Source organism: Oryzias latipes, chromosome 3 (assembly GCF_053564925.1).
Source record: "Oryzias latipes strain Hd-rR chromosome 3, Olatipes_Hd-rR_3.1".
Classification (NCBI taxonomy): Eukaryota; Metazoa; Chordata; class Actinopteri; order Beloniformes; family Adrianichthyidae; genus Oryzias; species Oryzias latipes.
In genome coordinates this window covers 24,803,495-24,824,451 of record NC_136239.1, presented here as the reverse complement: position 1 = coordinate 24,824,451, position 20,957 = coordinate 24,803,495, and the positions used below count along the sequence as shown (strand labels likewise).

General features: G+C 36.8%; 1 protein-coding gene across 3 annotated transcripts in view; it reads right to left on the bottom strand.

The window, feature by feature from the left end:
- The window catches only part of myo1ea (myosin IEa), a 44,929-nt gene that overhangs the window by 17,782 nt on the left and 6,190 nt on the right, over positions 1 to 20,957 (bottom strand). For all 3 annotated transcript variants that reach the window (XM_078944482.1, XM_011491251.4, XM_011491256.4), the window contains 6 exons: positions 9,552 to 9,695; positions 8,268 to 8,357; positions 7,471 to 7,565; positions 3,414 to 3,501; positions 1,245 to 1,334; positions 545 to 676 (listed from right to left, as the gene is read on the bottom strand). In XM_078944482.1, coding sequence (XP_078800608.1) covers positions 545 to 676; positions 1,245 to 1,334; positions 3,414 to 3,501; positions 7,471 to 7,565; positions 8,268 to 8,357; positions 9,552 to 9,695 — 639 coding nt within the window. The remainder of the gene's footprint in view (positions 1 to 544; positions 677 to 1,244; positions 1,335 to 3,413; positions 3,502 to 7,470; positions 7,566 to 8,267; positions 8,358 to 9,551; positions 9,696 to 20,957) is intronic.

The window sequence follows — 20,957 nt, the reverse complement described above, 5'->3', positions numbered from 1 at the left end:
CCTAATGTGTCTATGAACAATGCAGAAATATTAACCACTAAGATGTGGAGTTTTAGACAGCTATTGCCTGAAGTTGTGATTTAGAAACAGAAATATGGGGAAAATGCTGGAGGTAAAACAGAGCCATTTAAAGACTGAATCAAAAAGCTAACTAACTCCTTTGTGAAAATGTACTACATTTTGGGAAACTCAAACAAAATATTTGTTTTCCCATTACTGTGCACAGAGGTTGATCAATCACGTGTTGTAACAGCATCTATTTACCAGGTAGTTTTTCCATACTTCAAGTCTCTTATCATAAAAAATGAACAACAACAATAAGAAATTCCTTAACCTCTTTCTAAACTTTAGGCTTTAACACGACATATGTTGTTTTCTGTGTATTAAAAATGTATCCCAACTTTTAAAGACAATGGCATTTGAATCTATACAAATTATATGCTCATAGTTATGAGACAGTCAAACTCAAAAGAGCCCGTTTATCCTCAAAGTCTGAAGCAAAAAACACTAAAAGCATCATTACAGCTGCTGAAGCCCACTTCACCTGATAGAATATGTGAAAACTTCTTTCTCCAGGATTCCTCATGACGACACGCGACTTCTCCAGCAGGAAGTTGGAGATCTTCCCGCCATCTGGTTCTCCACCGGAACTGAACTGGATTTCAAAATATTTCCCCTGTTGGATCAAAGAATTTTACACTTTAGTGAAAGAAAAGCCGCTTTTTAGTCTGACGCCCAAATTTCTTTAGATCTCTGTTTACGTGTATATAAACTGATTTAATCTCACAATGTGAACATGTTTTAATCCCATTTAATCCCAAACTAACTTTTAAGAAATCAACAGTGTTTTAAAGATGATTTCCATTAAAGCAGAAATTACATTTTTTAAACTGAAATTTAAATCATATCTTTTTTAATCTAATCGGTAAAGAAAATACTGTTAATCAGCAAACCTCAGTTTCTATTACAGAAAAATAGGATTTCTGAACGTTCAACTCTACTGCTAAAGTGTATGACTATATAACCACAAAGATGAAAAATTGTAAACTTATAGATGGAAATACTGCTGAGGAGTTGAGAGTTTTATTCCAGAAGTTCAAAAAAGTTTTAAAGCTGACAAAAAAGGTTGGATTTAGGATATTAAAACTTCTTATAAATCTTTTAATTGTTGGAATGGAATTCGTCTCAATGTTTCATGAGTTTTAGCAAACATGTAATCAAACAATTTGAGGTAAAAACTTTACAAATCTGCTGGAGTTGTTGTTCCTCAGAGTCTTGGCATTTCCAAAAGCTTCTAGCAGTGGGTTGGACTGCAGAATGATGTCTTTGACGTGCTGCAAGAGGAAGAAACAGAGCACATCAAACACGGGCAGTATATCAAGATGAGACACCTTTGCACACTTTAGGAGCTTTCCACAAACATCCGAGCATGAGCGTGTGCACGAAACGCTGATCTGCAGACAGCAGACACGTGAAATCTGGAGAGCATTATCTTTCCTCTGCGCCATGTGCAGGTCAGACACTTATGCCTTTTAAATCTCTACAGCAGACACAGAGATTCCCTCTTCCGCTATTATTCCCAGACGGCGAGTGGAACGGTTTTGTGTTGCCTCAACCTAGTCCAGTGTAACACCCAGAGGCAAGAAACCTTTAAGTTTTTATACTGAGGATATAAAAACCATTTTAAAACCATGGTTAAAAGTAAATAAAAAGGTAAAAAATATACATCTAGCTTTCAAAATATGGAACAACATCATGACTGTAACTTAAGAGAACTGAATCAATTATGATGTTTGATTTAAATACGTAGAGCCCTTAAAATGATTCCTGACAAAGTCTGAGGAAAATGGGTTTAAATGCAAACTTTAGCTCTTATGAAGCTTAAGGACATGACATCTGCTATTTAGGGGGATGCCAGATGGCTGAAGGGGAGGCTACATGAATAAGAGGATGTTGATGGGCTGATAACAGAATTCGGAGGATGAGGAGGGTAAGATGACAATCAAGGATGGGGGAGGAGGATTGACCAGGAATTAAGTAGCAACAGGTTGTTTAGCATCCATTTAAAAGTCGGTGGAAAAAATATGTCGGTGCCCAAAAGTTATCAGAACTTAACAGAGGCAACACGTAATCAACACAAGAACATAGAACATACTTCAGAGGAGTCGGTTGAGTAACATTATTGCTAATTTGCAAGCAAAAAGATGTAAAACTTTACAATATAAAGGTGACATAAGTGTAGCAGGTACACATTTTGTTTGTTTACTGGGATTCATCTACATTCAGGTTTCATGACACATGTTTTCCAGGTGTGTTTGACACCCTTTCAGAGGAGATTTCATGTATGAGGAGGTTGGACCGCACCCATTTTGAGTAACAATGAAGGAAATTTAAAACCACCATTACAGCGGGTGATCAACCGACAAAGGCCACTCCAGAAAGAGAGTGCAGGCTCACCATGGAGCTCTGTGTTACCTTCTAGGAAACTCAAAGCTTCCCTCACATGGAGAAACACTTCCACAAGTCTAAAACATAAAAGCCAAAACCTATTATGGGGTGAAGCTGATGTGAAAAAACAGAGAGCAAATACTGTGCCTTTTTGTTGTATAGGGTGTTTTGAAAGACTACGGTAGTCTGAAAGCTGTATATTGTCTGAGACAGCATCCTTATTTGGGCCTGTTTTTGAACTAAAGTAAAAACATTAAATTGTCTTCAAGTTAAAGCTGAAAATAAAGTGGATTAGTTTGATTTTATGATTAATGCAACCAAAATGTTCTGAAGCCAGAATGATGAAACCCAGGAACAGCAGAGAGACAGGTTTCCTGAAAAAACGAACAGATTTGTTCATTTCTGTTAATAAAATGTAGACACCTGACGTGAAGCTGGCACGATAAGGAACAACACAAAGCAGCTAGATGTCCTGAGGATCAAATACATCCATAAATCAGTTTCAGTCTTTGTCCTTTTGCAGAAAGGTGTCTCCAAAGTTTACTGCTTTAAAAATCCTGCCTCTTTTTGATCCACTTTAAAAACCATTGATTTTCCAGAGCTATTTTCATCATTTCCGGTGAGACATAAGCTCTCCCTCCAGATTAATCTATTTTCTGTTTTTATTTTAGCCTTTTTGCCACCCTTATTCTATTATTTTAACATATGGCTGCAATCAAATTCAATATTAGTTCATATTTTCTGATAAAATGACACTTTTCCAAGGATTTTCCAAAGTTTTCCACGGTTGTAGTTTAAAAGAATGCAAATACTAAGAAGAACTTTTTTCCTCAACAGCTCAGCTTTTTTTGGTGTTTCTTTTACACCTGTCTCACAGTTTGACCTATATCTTTTGCATTTTGAAGATATTGGCTCAGCATTTATGTGTTTGAACGTTTCTGATCGAGGCAACAAGCTCTTCTCACCTGGACCTTGGGTCCGCCTCCAGACACCCTGGAGATGTAGCCCATGATATATTTGGCAGCCACAGTCTTCCCAGCGCCACTCTCTCCACTGAAAAACACATGTAAACCAAGTTTATGAGCTTCTCCAAATATGAACATCATCTGACATTCTGTCACACATCAGTTATTTTTTTCACAAATTAATCAAACACAATTAAACTTTTTGTTGCTCTCCAACTGAATAAAACACTGCCTTGTCAAATGTTACTTATTGACTTTAATAAACAAAAAGTACCTATTAGTGTGGTCTTATATTCCACAATACCCATCCTGACATGTTCTCTACCCTGAAACCATTGAAACCATCACAGACTGCAATCTTTGCATTGCACTTAGCCTCTAAGATTTGAATAAACAATCAACGATGAGCTGTATGTGTTTTAATATTTTGATAGCCAGTGAGTGATTTTAATGATTGTTTGTGTTATTGCTGTTTTATCCTGATCGTTTCCATAACTGTTTCTCCTGTAACTCCTTTCATTTTTCTTTATGAAAAGTTCTTGTCTTTTGCAGGGCCACAGTTGAAAAATAACATTTTTTTAATCAGTCTTACCTGGATAAATAAAGGTGAAATGAAATCAAATAATTTGTTTACTTGTTTGCTTGTTATTTTCAGCACCCAAGAAATAAGTTTGAAACACGTTTTTATATTCAAAGTTACGCCTGACTATGAAAGACGAAATCAAAAGCTGAATGGTAACTGGATTCATTCTTAGACTCAAAAGCTGACAAAAAAGTTGAAAAATTGGTCCCAGCAGAAACAGAAAGAGTTTCTCATTTCCTTTTTCAGAACTTTATGTTCTATCTCCATCCAGCACCTGTTGACCTGCCAAAGGTAGAGTGAATGAAGAGATCCCTCAGCTTTAGGATTTATTCTGGATTTTCCCCACTTCCTTCCTATTCAACCACATTATGAAATGTAATCTCTGCTCTTTTTCCCAGAGTACAATAAGATCAGAGATGGAGCAAAATGAACTTCATCAGATGCTTGTAGCTGTTGTGTTTGATTTGAAATGCACTGCAAAAACTGAATCTTACAGTAAAAAGATTGTTTCAAGAAAAATGGTGTTATTTTCTGTAATAATAGAAAAATATTCTTAACAATTAAGTTTTTCAATAGCAAAATAATCTTATTTTGGGAAAACATTTATTTCTTAGAAATAAGAATTCTTGGTAAGACCATTTTTCTAACCCCATTGGCAGTTTTTTCTTTCTTTTCTGCTTATTTAAAGAAAATCTGCCAAGAAAATCTGAAAGACTTTTTTTGACTTATTTCTAAGGTGCCTGATTTTGCAGTGTAAAAAAAACTAATCAAAACTACTAGTCAAACAACAGTCAAATATATTTGCATTTATGGTTGCTAGTGGTGGCACAAACTAAGAAAAGTTCAAATTTTCTCTAATCGCCTATAAATAGAAATGCTGTCATTTCCTGTTAGGCCTATTCCCAGCTCTTTACTGCAATCAAGGCAAAAAGGCAAATCACTGAGCCCACATTTTGACAAACCTTCTGAAGCCAAAGCAGAAACTTGTAATGTTTTCACAGGCTTTCTAAAAATAAGAAAACATCAGGAAAAAGACCTAAACAGAAATGTAATTTGTAACAAAAGAAGAATTCTTCAAGAGTCTCTTTGCATCTGGGCATGTGAAGCTGTAGTCACAACGTTAAGGTTTCTGTGTTCTTTTTTCTGCTTCTCTTTTTTTCATCCCTCTCCTTTTCCTCCATGTCTTTCACTATGCCAGGAACTTATTTATTTTGCTGTATGTGGTTTGAGAGCAAATGCCAGCTAAGTCAGGTTTTTTTTTTTTCCTGCCTTAAAACAGAGTCAGGTTAGTGAAGGCGCTGGGACCCACAGCTGCAGACTGTTAGGAGGCTGCCTGGGGAAGTAATGGGAGCAACTCTATTACACAGCAGTCTCTGGATGGTTATATAAATCCTCCACGAGAACTCGCAAAGAGAAGATCGCAAAGCAGTGTGTGAGGAAATTCTGCTCAATTTGAAAATTCAACCAACTGAAATCCAATGTGAACACTCCACATTGTTTTTTTAATCAAAAAAACTTCCTTAAAGCTGTAAAAAGGCTTTGCTTCTCCTCCAAACAATTTTTTGAGGGTCTATTTTAGGCAAAAGCTGCAGTGGAGGGCCTATTCACTCTGCACAGACTTCAGCTCTCAATGTTCAGCAGCTCCAACAGACACGAGTTACACAAAGTTAAAAAATTTGTTGTTGTTTTTTTTTTTGTAAACAATTTCTTAAAACAAAATGTATTGTGACAGGACAAAGAGGAATTTTGAAATTTCATCAAAAAAATGAACATCTCTAACTTTTGTGAGCTGTGTGAAGTGCAACTTTCATTATCTGCAAGTTTGAAATGCCAAAGACCTAAAAATAAGAATTGGTATTTTACAGATGGCAATCCAGACAAGCAATTTACAGTAAAACGTGTTCCAAAGACAGGTTTAGCAGCTGTGGTATTTGTTCAGAGACTAACCTCGCCTAGTTGTGTCTAACATAATGCAACAGCTAATGTTGGGTGTTTAATGGCCTGTCTCTTTTTTTAAGAAAAACCTAGGAATTTACGGTTGAAAATGAACAAAATGAACAAATAAAAGTGTAAAATAACCAAACAAGTCCAACAGAAATGTCCATGTATTGAACTGAGTCAATGTAAAGTAATTTAAACAGCCATGAGATTGAAATCAGGAGATTTCTGTCCACACATTTACTTTTTAAAAATAAAAAGGGAAAAAAGGCTGATGGAGGATCATGAAAGCAGGAAAAAGTCCACACTCCTGAATTTATGCACACCTTTTTTGCAGGTTTATGTTTTTTGACCAGCTCATTGAGCTGGTTCGCATGCTTTGGTGAAAGATGGAAACTTTCGCTTACATCTTAAATGCCAAAGGCCAACGAACTTGGAGACTGTGGACATATTTGTGCAGACAGAAGATAAGGAGAAGCTGGTTTGAAAAGTGTTAGTGGTATGTCAAAACGCTGACAAAAGGGAGCCCTAAAAAGGAAAGGAAAATCACCGTACTCAACAAGACAACAAGAACAAATATGTTAACTTTAAAAATTCCAGTTTATCCATCAAGTTTAATTCAGTATCCTTAAGGAAGCCTGGCACAAGAATGGAAGCTCAACTTCTACAACTTCATGTTGAATTTTCACTGTCATCACCTGCGACTGAGCCCCCCACCACACTGCACAGGCAGCAGTCTTTAGTTACCAACATCCAGTTCATCGTAGAACCACTTCAAAGCTTTTGTTAGCTGATTCAGTTGATCACAAAATCCACTTCAGTCCTGTGGTGCTGGAAACTGAACAGGCTGTCCAAACAATGGCTAAAACTGCTGAAGCAGGGGCTGTTTATCATGAGGTAAGCACTACAGCAACCACGCCGCTCAGGTGACTGGAACACAGCATAAATCATGACAGCACCATTTTTGCTCTGAGGCTAAAACTCAGCAAGTACCTAAGGCAGGGATGAACTCAAGGAGGAGAGATCCTGGGCCACAAATCCTGCAGGTGTTCACAAACCAGGAAGTTTTTTTTTTAAAAACAGCTTCACAGCTGCCTTGTTTCTACGTCGCATCCTAGCTGACCTTTCACACTTTGCTTCCTTTTGACCTGTAGTCCCAATTTTGCCTGACGTTAAAAGCAGGCGTGAGCTGAAAACAATGTGATGGAAAAGCACCAATGAAACACTTTATTCTCAGTCAGCTGAACTGAAAGATGCAGTGGAACCAGTTTGGTTTGTTCTCTGGTTCCCTTCCCATTCATTATCCCAGCTGGTACAGTGCTGCAGGATCTGACATTTCCAGATCCATTTGCACACAATACCACCTCCTGCTTTTGTCTCACATCCTGGATAATTCACATTGCTTTGTAAAGCAGGAAAATGTACAAATACAGTTTTTTTAACGCTGTTTTAATGAATGTAAAAGCATGGATTTGATATGTTTTCACATGCGAGTATTTCACATGTAAGAAAAGCGAAGAACAAAACAAATCTTACCTGATAATGACACATTGGTTTTCTCTGTCAATCATCATGTTTCTGTACATGTTATCTGCCAGAGCGTAGATATGAGGCGGATTCTCATACTGGGCCTGAAAGGGAATTAAATCTTTTTTTAGTTGCTTTTTATGGCCAAAGTCAAAGGTGGAGATGGTGATCCTGGTAATGTTAACTAATGTGTTTTCTCATTCCCTTTTTAAGTTTGTGTCTGGTAACTATGGACACTGGAAACAGTGGGTTCCCTGTTCTTGCCCGATTTAGGACTCAAGTTGTTCTACAGCTTTTGATAGGTGACATTGTTGGAATGCAAGCTGACTTGTTTAGTACCAAGTTAATAATAGTAAAGATTTGCTTTAGAAAAGTGAAAATGAACGTGTCATGGTGAAAAAAAAATCTCAACTGTAGTCGTAAAACTTCCTGCCAAAATTCAAAATCAAATTTTGATGAGTGTTGAAATAACTTTAACAACAGCATAAATGTGTATGATCTGATTAGGTCAGCTGTCAAACTGAGCAGTGTGTAAGAGATTTCAAAGCCTGTTGTTTTTAGCTGAAGGGAACAAGCCCTTGGCAGGTTGGCCAAAGGAAGAGTCACCCTCACTTGGGTGGTTTGGTGAAGATCTTGATAAGCCTGCTCACTAAATGCGTCAAGTATCTGTTAAGAGCACCTGCTGGGAAGGTTGTACAGCACTAGCTTTTCTCTTCTAGTCCATTAACCTCAATGTTCCAGCTGTTTTTTTTGTAAAAATAAAGTGAGTTTGTTTGCAGCTTGTGTTGAATTACAGATGTACTTACTGCGCCCTGGTACATCTCGATCTCTTTGTCTCCAAAATATGGCATCTGCTTAAAGGGATTGATGGAAATGAGCACAGGACCGATGTACGTCTAAAGCGGTTATGAGTTAAAGATTATAGAACAATGTTACAAAAAAATGCAATTCTATGCTGGGAAACATTTCGGTCTCTGAAGCTACATTTACAACGGCCTCAGCAATGCACTTTCATTTTACGACCACTCCCAATTAAAAGTCTATGTAAACACGCGTATATGAACATTTAGACTTTTTAAATGCTTTCGCAAGTTTCACAGACCTTTTTCGGGCAAAACGCACAATGATTGAGGGACTCAGATTTGGTAGTAATGAATGCACGGCATTTCTTTTAATTCACGGAAGTGCCAACCATTTGAAAATTGATCATGGGGGAGAATTTATAACTCGCATTTTGTGCCTGGCCAGATTATATGAAACCAAGACTTTCATTTACTGGAATAGAGCCTTGCATCCAATCTCTTCCAACTGCAGGTACGTGTGTTGGTTTTAGATAGTGACAGTCCAGAAGGCATGTTTAGCCCGGTGTGAACGTTGCATGAGACTTTGTGCGCATCTGTGCAGCAAAGTCTTGGAGATCAGGCCTGAGCCTAAAGAAATGCTTACAAATGACAGAGAATAAACCTTCCATGCAACGCTGAGGTTTGTGTGCCTTATAAAAAAAAACTCCACTCAAGTCAAATAAAGCTGCCATTGTGGGTGGCCCACAGTGACCCACAGCCTTGGAGCAGAGATATCGCAGTTACGGCCATTCACTGAGTCAAATGAAAGGCCTAAGTCGGTGCTGCCAAACTTGAAACCGCCAGCATTTACTAAATGCCATAATCCAGCGTGGAATGAAGTCTACCCAAAAAAAATGCTTTAAGAGCACTAAAGAGGCTAATCTTTAGGTTTTTTTTTGGCAAGTCCGGAACAGCTGTGCAGCCACAGCTGCAAGTTAGAAAACTTTCTCAATCCCCAAGATTTAGAAAAGATGGCAGCAGCTCCCCTTTATGTAATCGGTTCCTTTTTGCACCACAGTGAGACAAAACATTCGCATGTCTGACTATAGTGACAGACCTCAGCATGTGAGTGAGGGGACGCACAGAGAGACCAGTTTTCCCTCAGCTCACGTCAAAATCTCAGGAGGAATGTCTCACCTTCCAACACTGACCCCTTATTCATTCACAAAACCCACCATTCCCAGAAAAAGCAGGAATGAGATAACTCTCTCACACAGAATGTGAAGAGATGATGTGGACAAAGGATACAAAGATATAGTCATCCATGTATCTTTTCTTGAGGTTTTCCACAATGGCGTCCTCATTGATCTTGGTGAGTAGAACCATGTCGTCCACGCCGGTGAGTTTGACATTATGGCTCTGCCAGTGGTACCGGAAGTGCCCCCGGCTTCCCTGAAAACAAAACATGTACAATGTTAGTTCAGTCCTAAAAAAGAAATAACACAGAGTCTTAAGTCCAACATCAGGTTCACAGCTGTTCACAAAATCCAAGCCTGATGTGGTGGATTTTTTAACCACACTGTTGAGCTAATCAGACAAAAATAAAAGGCAAGGAGAAACGGTTCATATCACACCAAGAAAAAACCTCACAGCATGCATATCTACTGATCCCAGCAACATGATGAGTCATGTTTACTTTGAAACACTGCAGGTTTGGGTTCCAGAAAAGTGCTGCATGTGTTGTTTTTATAAAGAGCTAAAGATGCTTTGACTTAACTTTAATCCACATCCTTTGGTTTCCCCCTACATCCCTGTTTTTCTTCAGAGTGTTGGTCTAAACTGAGGTCATTCATCATGCGCTATGAGTCAGAGGAGTCTAGCTACTGTGCACAAAGATCACAATGTGCTGCGAGGAGTGATCCTCTTTCTCACAGATGAGAACTACTCAGAGCCATAGAGAGCATCCAGAACATTAGTCAACGCACACATTAACCCTAGACTTCCTCAGCCTTTACAGAGGAAGTGTGGCGAGAGGCAGAACCAAAGCTAAACAATTTACCAAAGGAAAAGTCTAATTCATTCAGCGATAACGCCGAAACACACAGAGGTGGATAAAATAAATTACAGAGCTGAACATTTCTACACACAAAAAAAAAAATATATATATATATATATATATATATATATATATATATATATATATAGATATATATATATATATATCACTTTGTCTTGAAATCCTCAATGACATTAAATCAGTGGGTAAATTGATTCTTTTACCTTTTTGCTCAAAGCTAAATATAATCACAAATGTGATAATATGGTGAGTTAATGAACTTTGCAGATTCAAACTCTTGTCTTTAAAACTGAACTGCAATGTTTTTCCTTTAACCTGTTAGATTTGAGAGATTTTGCAGGAAACAAACTGAACAATTTTATAGCATGTAAACCAATATTTAAATTGATACTGAGAGTTAAGATTTATTTAAAAAAATCTTAACTTTTCTATCCGTGTAATGTTCACTTAAAACAACTTATTAAGTTACCTGAGTGTGAGTAACTTTGTTATAACTGGTCTACCCTCCTCTATCCCGCATTTCTGATGTAGTGTAAACATTAAATGTGGTTTCCACAAGTCAGCAACATCTGGTAACTGCAACACTTGGCTTTCCGGCTATGAAGACACACAGATTAGATGGAGCAAACCTGTTGCTCCACATGGACAGACGTTGCCAGTATCCAGGTCTTTTATGTGGATTGGCGAATGCAAACTCATTCCTTTATTACCCAAGAGTCTCATTTTTTTCTGAGTAACATGCATAAAAAAATAAATACACAAGCTGTTGCATACAGTATTTCCATAAGTGAACTGTTGCCCGCACATCTGGAATTAACAAATGGTATTCGTTTACTTTATATATTGTAATAATAATTGAAATTTTTTAATACAGCATGTTTTATTTTACAAAACCTTTTAATTTTTAATCTAAATAACCTTCTAATTGGTTGCTTTTTTTAACATTTATTTTAGAACTCTTGAAAAATTCCATCCATGCTCATTTGTAAGACAAAAAGACATGTTTTTTGTGGTTTAATAGGTATAAAACAACTTATTCATCCTGATGTGCCATTTTTCTGTTAATGAATAATGAAATTTTAGCTCTGCTATATACTTTTACATAAAGTTTCAAGCTTTATTTTGGTTTTGTACACGACTTAGGCCAAACAATCTAAAGGAAAACAAAAAACACTGATACAACTCAGCTTTATCTATCTTAGTCAGTCTATGGATCATGTGGCAAAGGGTGTGCCTTTAAGAACCCACAACAATGAAAAGAAATAACATATTCAACATATTTTAACATATTCATGTGGCATTTTTCTGGTGATGGAGGATACATATATTCAAATTGTTAATCAGGACCAGACGAAAAAACGTAGTTTGTGACATAGAAAATACTCTGGGCAGGCCACAAGCTCCCTGCTCTGAGCTCTGAGCAACAGGGAGGGGAAGGGGGCGGGGTTGCTTAATGCCAACAGCCTAATGAACAACTGCCACTCTCCAGAAACTATGTCCTTGAAAACAATCACAATGAAATATTCCCTGGGAACACTTTTAAAACAGATCAAAAGATGATCAAAGTGGAACTTTAAAGTGTTCTGTGCAGGTTCCAACTGAAGATATTTCAAAAATGTCAACATTAACTTGAGCAAGTCAGTAAACACTAGTGTTTGAATCTATACATTGAATCCATAAATGGTTTTCACAAGATTAAATCAAAATGGAATTAAGCAAAACTCTGCTAATGTCAGGGATTACAAAGTTGCAACATACAGTAAAAAGTAAAAAGGAAATCCTTGTGCCTAAACTGATTACAATTTACTCTATGAAGGAGGGCAATAAGTCTTTAATATCCTCCAGGATTGCTTCATTCTTTACAACAGCAAAATAAAACTACTTTACGGACTCAGTTATACTATATGGGAGATGACAAGGAATGTTAACAGCTTTTCAACTTCATTTAGAGGGTATTTTCCCGTCGCAGGGATGCATCAAGCGGCTGCTTGACCCAGTTTCAGGATCACACTGTGTTATTGCGCCTTAAGTGAGCCAGGAATTGTTTTGGCATCCTCCCCACTTAATGATAAGAATGGTTAATGGTTGACAAGAGTTGGGAAGAAGGGAATATAAAAACGTGTTTGCAAGCAGGAAAGCTGTTAATTTTATTGTTTTTGGGTGCAAAAAAACCAAACAAAATGCATTGGAGAAATGGGCGATAGTTAAAGTTCTCCTTTTTTTTTTAATCAGTGTTTATCTGCTTCATCTTAAAAAAAAAAGATATCTAAAACTTTCCCACCTAGATGAATATGATTTTGCTTCCACCTATTCAAAGTTTAACTTCAAAAAAGGCAAATCAAAACCAGGAAACATGTCCGCCTGACTTCAAAGTGAAAACAACACACATTGTACAACTTCACTGTGCTATGCCAAGATGAAAGTGTTCCAAAGGAAGATTTAATAAGCAGGAGACGTGGGAGGTGGATGTCAGATGTTCTCAGGATGGATTCATTTGTTTTTCCTTGCCCCCCCTGTTGAAGATGCAAGTGGACTATGAAAATATTGCCTACTGCAGCGGAATGAGGGAGTGGCTGCACAAGGAAGGAGGGCTGCACATAAACACAAAGACTTCCAGGGGGTGCCTGAAACATTTACTGAGCTGCTGCCCAAGCAGAGGTGACGGAGAGCTAAGGGTCATCATCCTCAGAAGACAATGCATCCACTCATGTAGAGTTTTTTTCAAAATTAAAATCAGTGATCTTTATCTAAATGAGAAAGGGAAATATTTTAAAAGTTGACTGAAATTCTGACTTTACATGTGGTTAATAAATAGCCTGTGCTGTCTGTATTCTGATATTTATTAATGCCTTATTTCCTGGCTATATCAGTCAAAGTTTGTATGAGTCTGTGATAGAGAAAGAAAAACACCTGAGGCAAACCTCAGGGGACATGTGGGACAATGTCGAGTTGATGGTAGCCATAACAACACCACAACATTATAAACCACATGGACTAAGACATTTCATCTGAAAACTTAAAGATTATGATTTAAAAAAGTCAAATAAAAAGATGTGGACACATACAGAACTTCAGACATGAAGGTTATTTAGTTTCTTCCAATAAAAGAACAACAGCCTTTCCATCACCACAACAGAACCAGGCTTTTCCCAGAAGGTAATAGAAAAGGAATTTCAGCACCAGTTCTAATCCAGAAGCCCAGGCTTTCCCTCTCATGCAAATACCAATACCATATAAGGAGACTGCTCAGCAGCTCGGGCTCCTGAAACAGGAAATAGTTGGGTTTGATTCAGTATCACAAGCGGCACTTTCCCCCTCGTTTTTCCCTTTTCCTTTTTTTCCCTCTTTTCCACATCAGGGAATGACACACAGCCCACCGCGTGTTAGGAATAATCTTCTGTCCTGCCTGTTAGTCAAATCTGGATACTTCTCTACACAATAAATGATATTATAAACAAAGAAACAACTACAGAAGAAAAGGTTTGACACAACCAAGTCAATAATCTGACCACAAACAATAATTAACAAGAGTGAGGTTAATGTTTGCCAGAAATACCTATAGCTTTGTACAAGATCACATCTTCTGGTTAGTCTTTAAATAGAAAAGAGGCCCTTTCAATGCAAAAAAATAAAATAAAAAGCTGTTCAGAACTTAGCACTCCTATTATCAGAATAGATTAAAATCTAGAATATTTTTACAGGATGTGGCTTGATTTTTAGCTAGGTAAAGATAAAACCGTCTTTTAACATAAGCAGTATTATATCAAATATATACAAATCCAGCTATAGAGCTTGACTGCAATTACAGCCTTGATGCAAAAGTAAAATTTGCCACATGTTGACTTAAAATTATTGATCGCAAATTGATTTTTTGGGGGAGGAAAAAAAAAACCAAATATACAACAATTAAATAGAAACACAAAAAACAGGAAAAAACTACCTCAAATCAGAAAGCAAAGAAGAAAACCTCATGTGGTAAACACACTTTTCAAGAAACACAAATAATTAAAATACTTCTAGAGATCCTCTTAGTGCTTCAGTGTAAAACCATAAAGAAATCTGTCCATTATCAAGACTATTTCTAAAAAATAAAAGTTTTTAGGTAAAATAAATTGGAACAAGTAGAGCTTTGTATATTTAGAATAAAAAAAGTCATGTTTTTACTTGATAAAACTTTGTGATGACAGTACCAACTGTAATACATAAACAAAGATGAAGAACATTGTGTTAACGTCCTTTTGCTTTCCCTAACACTGTCACCAGACAGTGAACAGTTTATACAGACAAAGAATTCAACTCTTATAAAAAACTTTTATTGAAAAAAAAAACTGAACCTGGCAACAACTGCTTCTAAGTCAGGATGTAGTATGTTTTTTTAGATATTTCAATACTTCACGATGCCAGCAAAGGAAAACAAAAACATTCTGTTACTGTTAACTAGAAAATGTTTAAAAGAATCCATTTTAAATTTGAAAAACCATAAAATAAATTGTAATAAAATTGTCCAACAACAATGTATGAGAAAAACATCTAAATAAATTAGATATTTTACAATAAGGACCGCACATGTTGACACTGCAACAATAACAAAACTGCATTTATATAGCATGTACAGAAATATGTACACGTTCTTGCTAGACTTATCGAGTGCTATATACAAAAGAAGAGTGATGTGTGGTTTCACCAGCTGTCAAACGGGTTTTTCAACAACAGGGCCAGAAAAAAAAACCTGTTATCTAAAACAAAATCAAATACTAATAAAAATAAAAAGTAATACAAAGAATCTGTTTTCAATTCATAGTCCAGAGCAGGGGTGTCAAACTCATTTTCACCGAGGGCCACATCAACATAGTGGCTGTCCTCAAAGAGCCAGATACAATTTATACATGTAACTAAATGCAATGAAAAAAAAAAAACATGTTTGCTTGTCACTCTAGCATAAATTCTTTTAAATGTGATTCTGTCAGGTTCGGTTATATGGACAGTGTTTAGATCCTAATGTATAGTTGCCCAAACCGATATTTTAAGTCTGATTCCCCCAAGATACCTATAAATACACACCCATTTTTATTTTAAGATATTAAAAACGTTTATGCTCTCGCGGGCCACATAAAATGACATGAAGGGCCGCATTTGGCCCCCGGGCCTTGAGTTTGACATATGTGGTCCAGAGTAAGAAAAAGACAAAAGAGGGAGCTTAGAGAAGAACCAGACAGTGGTCCATCTTCTCACTCACCTCTTGGTTGAGGAGCGTAAAAGTATATACGAAAAAATAATCATTTATAATAGTGAGGAACAGGTGAGAATAAGCCCCGAAATGATTTTTATCTAAATGAGAAAGGGAAATATTTTAAAAGTTGACTGAAATTCTGACTTTATTTATCCTAACATGTGGTTCATCAATAGCCTGTGCTGTCTGTATTCTGATATTTATTAATACCTTATTTCCTGGCTATATCAGTCAAAGTTAGTATGAATCTGTGATAGAGAAAGAAAAACACCTGAGGCAAACCTCAGGTAAAAATAATGATAATTTGACATTATATATGAATATTTTAAGCAATTGAAAAAATGCTCCCTAGAAAACGTGGCTAGATGTGATCAAAGAGACAGAAACAGCAGAACTATAGCAGATGCTATGTCATGTAAAGCATCTTGTGCACTGTAATGGGAAACAGTTGCCATAACAATTAAGGATCATGTTCTGTAAAATGTTCTTATTTTGTGTTGTTGTTTTTCCTTCACATTTAAAAGTTTTCATGTATGATCTGAAGACTGCGGGACTTACTGTAAACTGTTTCTGCTTTTATTTCTTCACAAACAGCATTTGGACCTCAGTAACAGTTGGATTATGTGGTCTGTCATTTCATTTACAACATGGCACTTAAAAATAATAATGATTAAAAAAAAGTAGGCAACAACCATTACCAGTAAAACAGTTGATTACAAAGACTGATCAAACAGCATTTCTTTAAGAATGACTTTAAATATATTACCATCAACGTTCAGGAAAACCCCCCAACACCAAGTCAAGCCGTGGGTCATTAATGAAATTTTCTTCCACAAACTCTGATGGAAAACAAATCCTCTGTGGTTTAACCTAAACAAAGCTTGGGTGGAGGTGATGAACTGCATTTCCACCTGCTGTAGACTGATTCCCTTTGGGAAATTCTGCCAGAGGATAATAAAAGTGCTGACTGAGAGTTGGGCTTTCCAAGATAAAAAGGACAAGATAAACACATTCCAAGTGTGAGTCTGTGTGTGGGCACGGATGGGTGTGTGGTGAAACCCTTCTCTGTTCGCAAATGTTCCAGGCAAGAGATGCCTATTCAGGTTACAGCGAAACCCGCAGCCACACACAACTCACTAAACACACAGCAGCTGGGTTACAACGAAAACAAGTCATTGAAGAAAACCAGTCGCATTCACAGCCGAACTGACCACTGCACAGTGGCGGGGTCAGCGCTCTTGCCTGACAGCAAGAAGGCCCCCATTCAAGTCCCGGCTGGAGGACCTGTAACAATCACCAATGGGGGACCTTTCTGTGTGGAGTTGGCTGTTCTCCCTGTGCATGTGGGGAGTTTTCTCCGGGGACTCCAGCTTCCTCCCACTTCATAGGTTAATTTGTCTAAATTGTCCCTAGTGTGTATGTGGCCCTGCGATAGACTGGCGACTTGTCCAGGACGTCCCCTGCCTTCGCCCACGAGTGGCAGGGTTAGGCTCCAGCAGCCCCGTGACTCAGCAAGGGACAAGACTGGTTTAGAAAACTGATGGATGGAGAACTCTAGTGTCTCCCTGCTTGTCAGGTTTGCAACTGTGGCACACCGAAGAACATAAACTTTAGCATCTACATTTTTCTCTTTTGTTTGAATTGTAGGCCAAAGGTAGAGCAGCAAAGTTCTAATAAGACCAAATAGACCAATAACCAAATAGATTATTTATAAGTAAATTAAAGATTTGCAGTTACCCTTTGCTTCAATGCCCTGAGAAGAAAGAAAAGATCACAGCAAGTTTAAGGATGCAGATGAAGAGTCAGTGAGGATGCACTGACATAAAGAGAGGAACTTTGGCTTGTACAAAAATGTTAAACAGGAGCTCATCAGAGTGTAATACTGTATTGGAAAAAAATTCCAAATCTCAACATCTGCACACCAGTTTCAGGCTGACCGATTCAGAAACTTGCTGCATGCTTTTGTCCAAAAGTGAAGTAATTAGCTCTTGATTTTTTTTTTTATAAATGTATTGATGCAAAAAAAGATTTATGTTTCTTGTTAACAAAAGCATAATTTTTAGACTAAATTCATCAGTCATGGTGGGCTGAACAGAATATTTAGAATTAAACCTTTGCTGACTCACCCAAATTAAGCAGAGGTCCATGCATTCACATTGTCTGCCTTTTATAATTCTTGGATGAATATATGCATAGTATTTTCTAGTTGTAAATCAAGAGTTTTTACTATTAAAACATGCCTGTGGGCATGAATGCGTCATTCCTCGAAAGTATACTTCCACAAAATGCAAAGTATCTACCGGTACATACATACACAGTAACAACGATAGAAAAGCGTTTGTTGTTTTTGTTCTAAATTAGAGGAGCAGTGATGAGCTCTTTACATCGCCATCAAAAAAGGCTTGTTCACAGCCAAACTTTCACGAGTTCTCAGATGCTTGAAGTAACACAGAAACAAAAAACCACATTTGACTGAAAAGCATGAGGCCCGACTGGTTATAATGTTGCTGTGACTGCAAGGCAAATCCCTGCAACTCAAGCAGGAAAAAATGGTTAAAGATGAACAAAAATGGTGTGACTTTTCGCACATCTAAAGCCGAACTACACACTATCTAAACTCTCCATGGAAACTTTAAAGCAGCTATTTTTAAACATGTCAAGCTGAATGGGTCTCTTAAATGAATAGAAGCAGTAGTAAGGCTGCCAATAAAATCTAATATAAAAGGCACTGTGGTTTAGGGTGGTTCTTAGCTCATATTCTTAACAGGAGACGAGCTGCAAAGTCAAAGCAGCCGAAGCAGCAGCTGAATGTAAACCGTCTACAGTGGAAACAAACTCATCAACACACCATATGCCACAACAGACTGTGTGCAGCCAATAAAATCCAAAGCAACATTTACCCAGGAAATACAAGTCTAAAGACATTCCTAAAACTGTTTTAATGTGCAAGAATAAATGATGCACAAGGTGAATGATGTGTACTGAGAATGTTGTAACTTAAATGGAGTTCCAATCTGTTATTTTAAACCCTTTTTTATTGTAAAAACTTTGCACCAACTTGGAAAATCTCGGGCAAATCTATTTTTAGAGGAATGGATAAAATATGTCCTTCGGAAGGGGGGGCTCAGATTTGTTCGATAATGCAATTAAACTGTTTGAAATTTATCTTTTTAAAGCTCATAATTTTTCACAAGTTCTGAATCTGTCATCTGAAAAGGAAATCTTTCATAGAAATTAAAATTAATTCAACTTTCTTCATGGCTAAGATTTTACAAGCTCTGCTAATCACTTTTTAGGCAGTTTCAAGAAAATCATGGATGGAAGTGTTTGTAGAACAGCTTTTCATAAACTGCTACTATGAAGTCAGTGTTTTTTTTTTAAGTGAAAAAAAAAATAAACACGAAAACAATAGAAATGTCAAAGTTGCATCCTACCACAGGTAAGATTTATTCAGACAAAGAACCCGAGTTAGTTCAACAATTTCCAAGGACACAGGTGTTTTTTTTCATTAAGTTAAACTATTACAAAAATGGTCACCACATATTTAGGATGGTGACAAATACCATTAGTCTGCCTCCCTGCAGGTAAACTGGGTGTGGCACATACTCAGAGTGCTGACATCAACTCAACACAAAAGAGGAACCAGCCACACTTTAAACTAGAAGAACAAAGATTTTCTTTTAGTTACTATGACAGAACATAGAACAAACTGCATCTCCCTGAAAGTGACACAGCTGGTGAAAACCAACTAACCCTTAACCAGTACCATCGCAAATCTGGCAACATCAACACCACCAATGCGGCCATGGTAACGTGTAAGCCCTAATTTGACCCGTCATAGTCACGAAATTTATTAGAACGCATAAAAAAGCTGTAACATGATCAGCTTGGAGTCACTAAATGAAGCCAGCGTGTCCTGACCAGCTTGGTAACGAGGTGAATTTGCCTGTTTAAATAGATAACAGTGCTCCAAGAAAACTAGTTTTTATGGTTCACAGTGAATGTTAACACAACTGTGAAATAAGTTCCAACTTACTTTTGCATTACCAAAAATAAATAAATAAATAAAAGACTGCATTACATCATTGATTACACAAAAACACAAAGGAAGGATAAGTGCTCCTAAAAAACACTTTTTTGTGAACATTAGTTCACAAATGGCATTTGTGCCATTTATTTTGAGGATGGAGAGATAGAGTGCACCATATGAATCCTTTTTCTGCACAAGTATGCTGTGACTCAGAAACATACCACTAAAGCCATTTTTAGTTCTGTTTCCAAATATTCATACACCAGCTGACCAGCCTTTTTTATTTTTTATATTCGGACTTGGTCCATGATTATCCACATCACATAGATACATGACTGGAGCATATTGTGGAATGTATGTATTTGGGGGTTTTTATTGATATTTTTGGGACATGCACTTTTCTTTAAATACTGTGCCGGCCCTAAAAAACAAAAAAGCTAACCTTGTGATCACTTCTTAAATGTAGACACAAAATGAGGATGTCTGTCTGAGGAATACCTGAGAAGCACAAGCCGAAACATTTAACGGATTCAATGTGTCACGTAGTGTATGTATATGTGTAAATATTTATATATATGATTAAGAGTAATTATAGTGGGATCTTTACATGTGAATGCCGATGTAGATGAAGATGTTTGTGTCTGTGTACATTTATGTACATATATGTGTGTATATGTTTTCATGTTCATTTACTTTCTCTTTCTTTTAATTTTCTAATCAATTAATGATACAATATAATATTCAAGGTTTGATATACATACATGTTTGTCTTTTTATAGAGACATTTATAGAACATTTTTAAGTTTGTAATGACATAGAAAGGGGCTCTAAGAAGGACAACACCAAGTTTCCTTCACTTTAATTAACCTGCAACATGTAAAAAGGCCAAACATAGAAAAGAATAATGCTACAAATAAAGAAACATCACATTTTTATATTAATGTGAACAATTACTTTCCCGAACAAGGAAAAAGTTGAACAGTGAGAAAATCAACAGTAAACAACATAAAAAAAACAAAAAAATGATGTGCAAATAACCTGCCATGATAGAGGGAAGAACACAGCTTAGTTTATGATACAAGATAAAGTATAATAATGCAAACAAGCATCACATGTCATTAAAAGGAGACAGTGCTGGTGGCAAAATATTGACTCAGGTAAAAAGCAATTTTCCTTGGTACTGTATTATAGTTTTCTCATTTCCAAAATGAAAGACTTTCATTTTACTTTCTATTATGATGAAAAGACTAAAGAATTGTATAATCTTTTATAATCCCCTTTAGGGTCATTCACGCTCTTATCAAAACTCGCTACCTGTCACAACTCCTTGGAAATGGATGAATTATAGGTTGTATTTTTAACCTGTATTTTTCAACC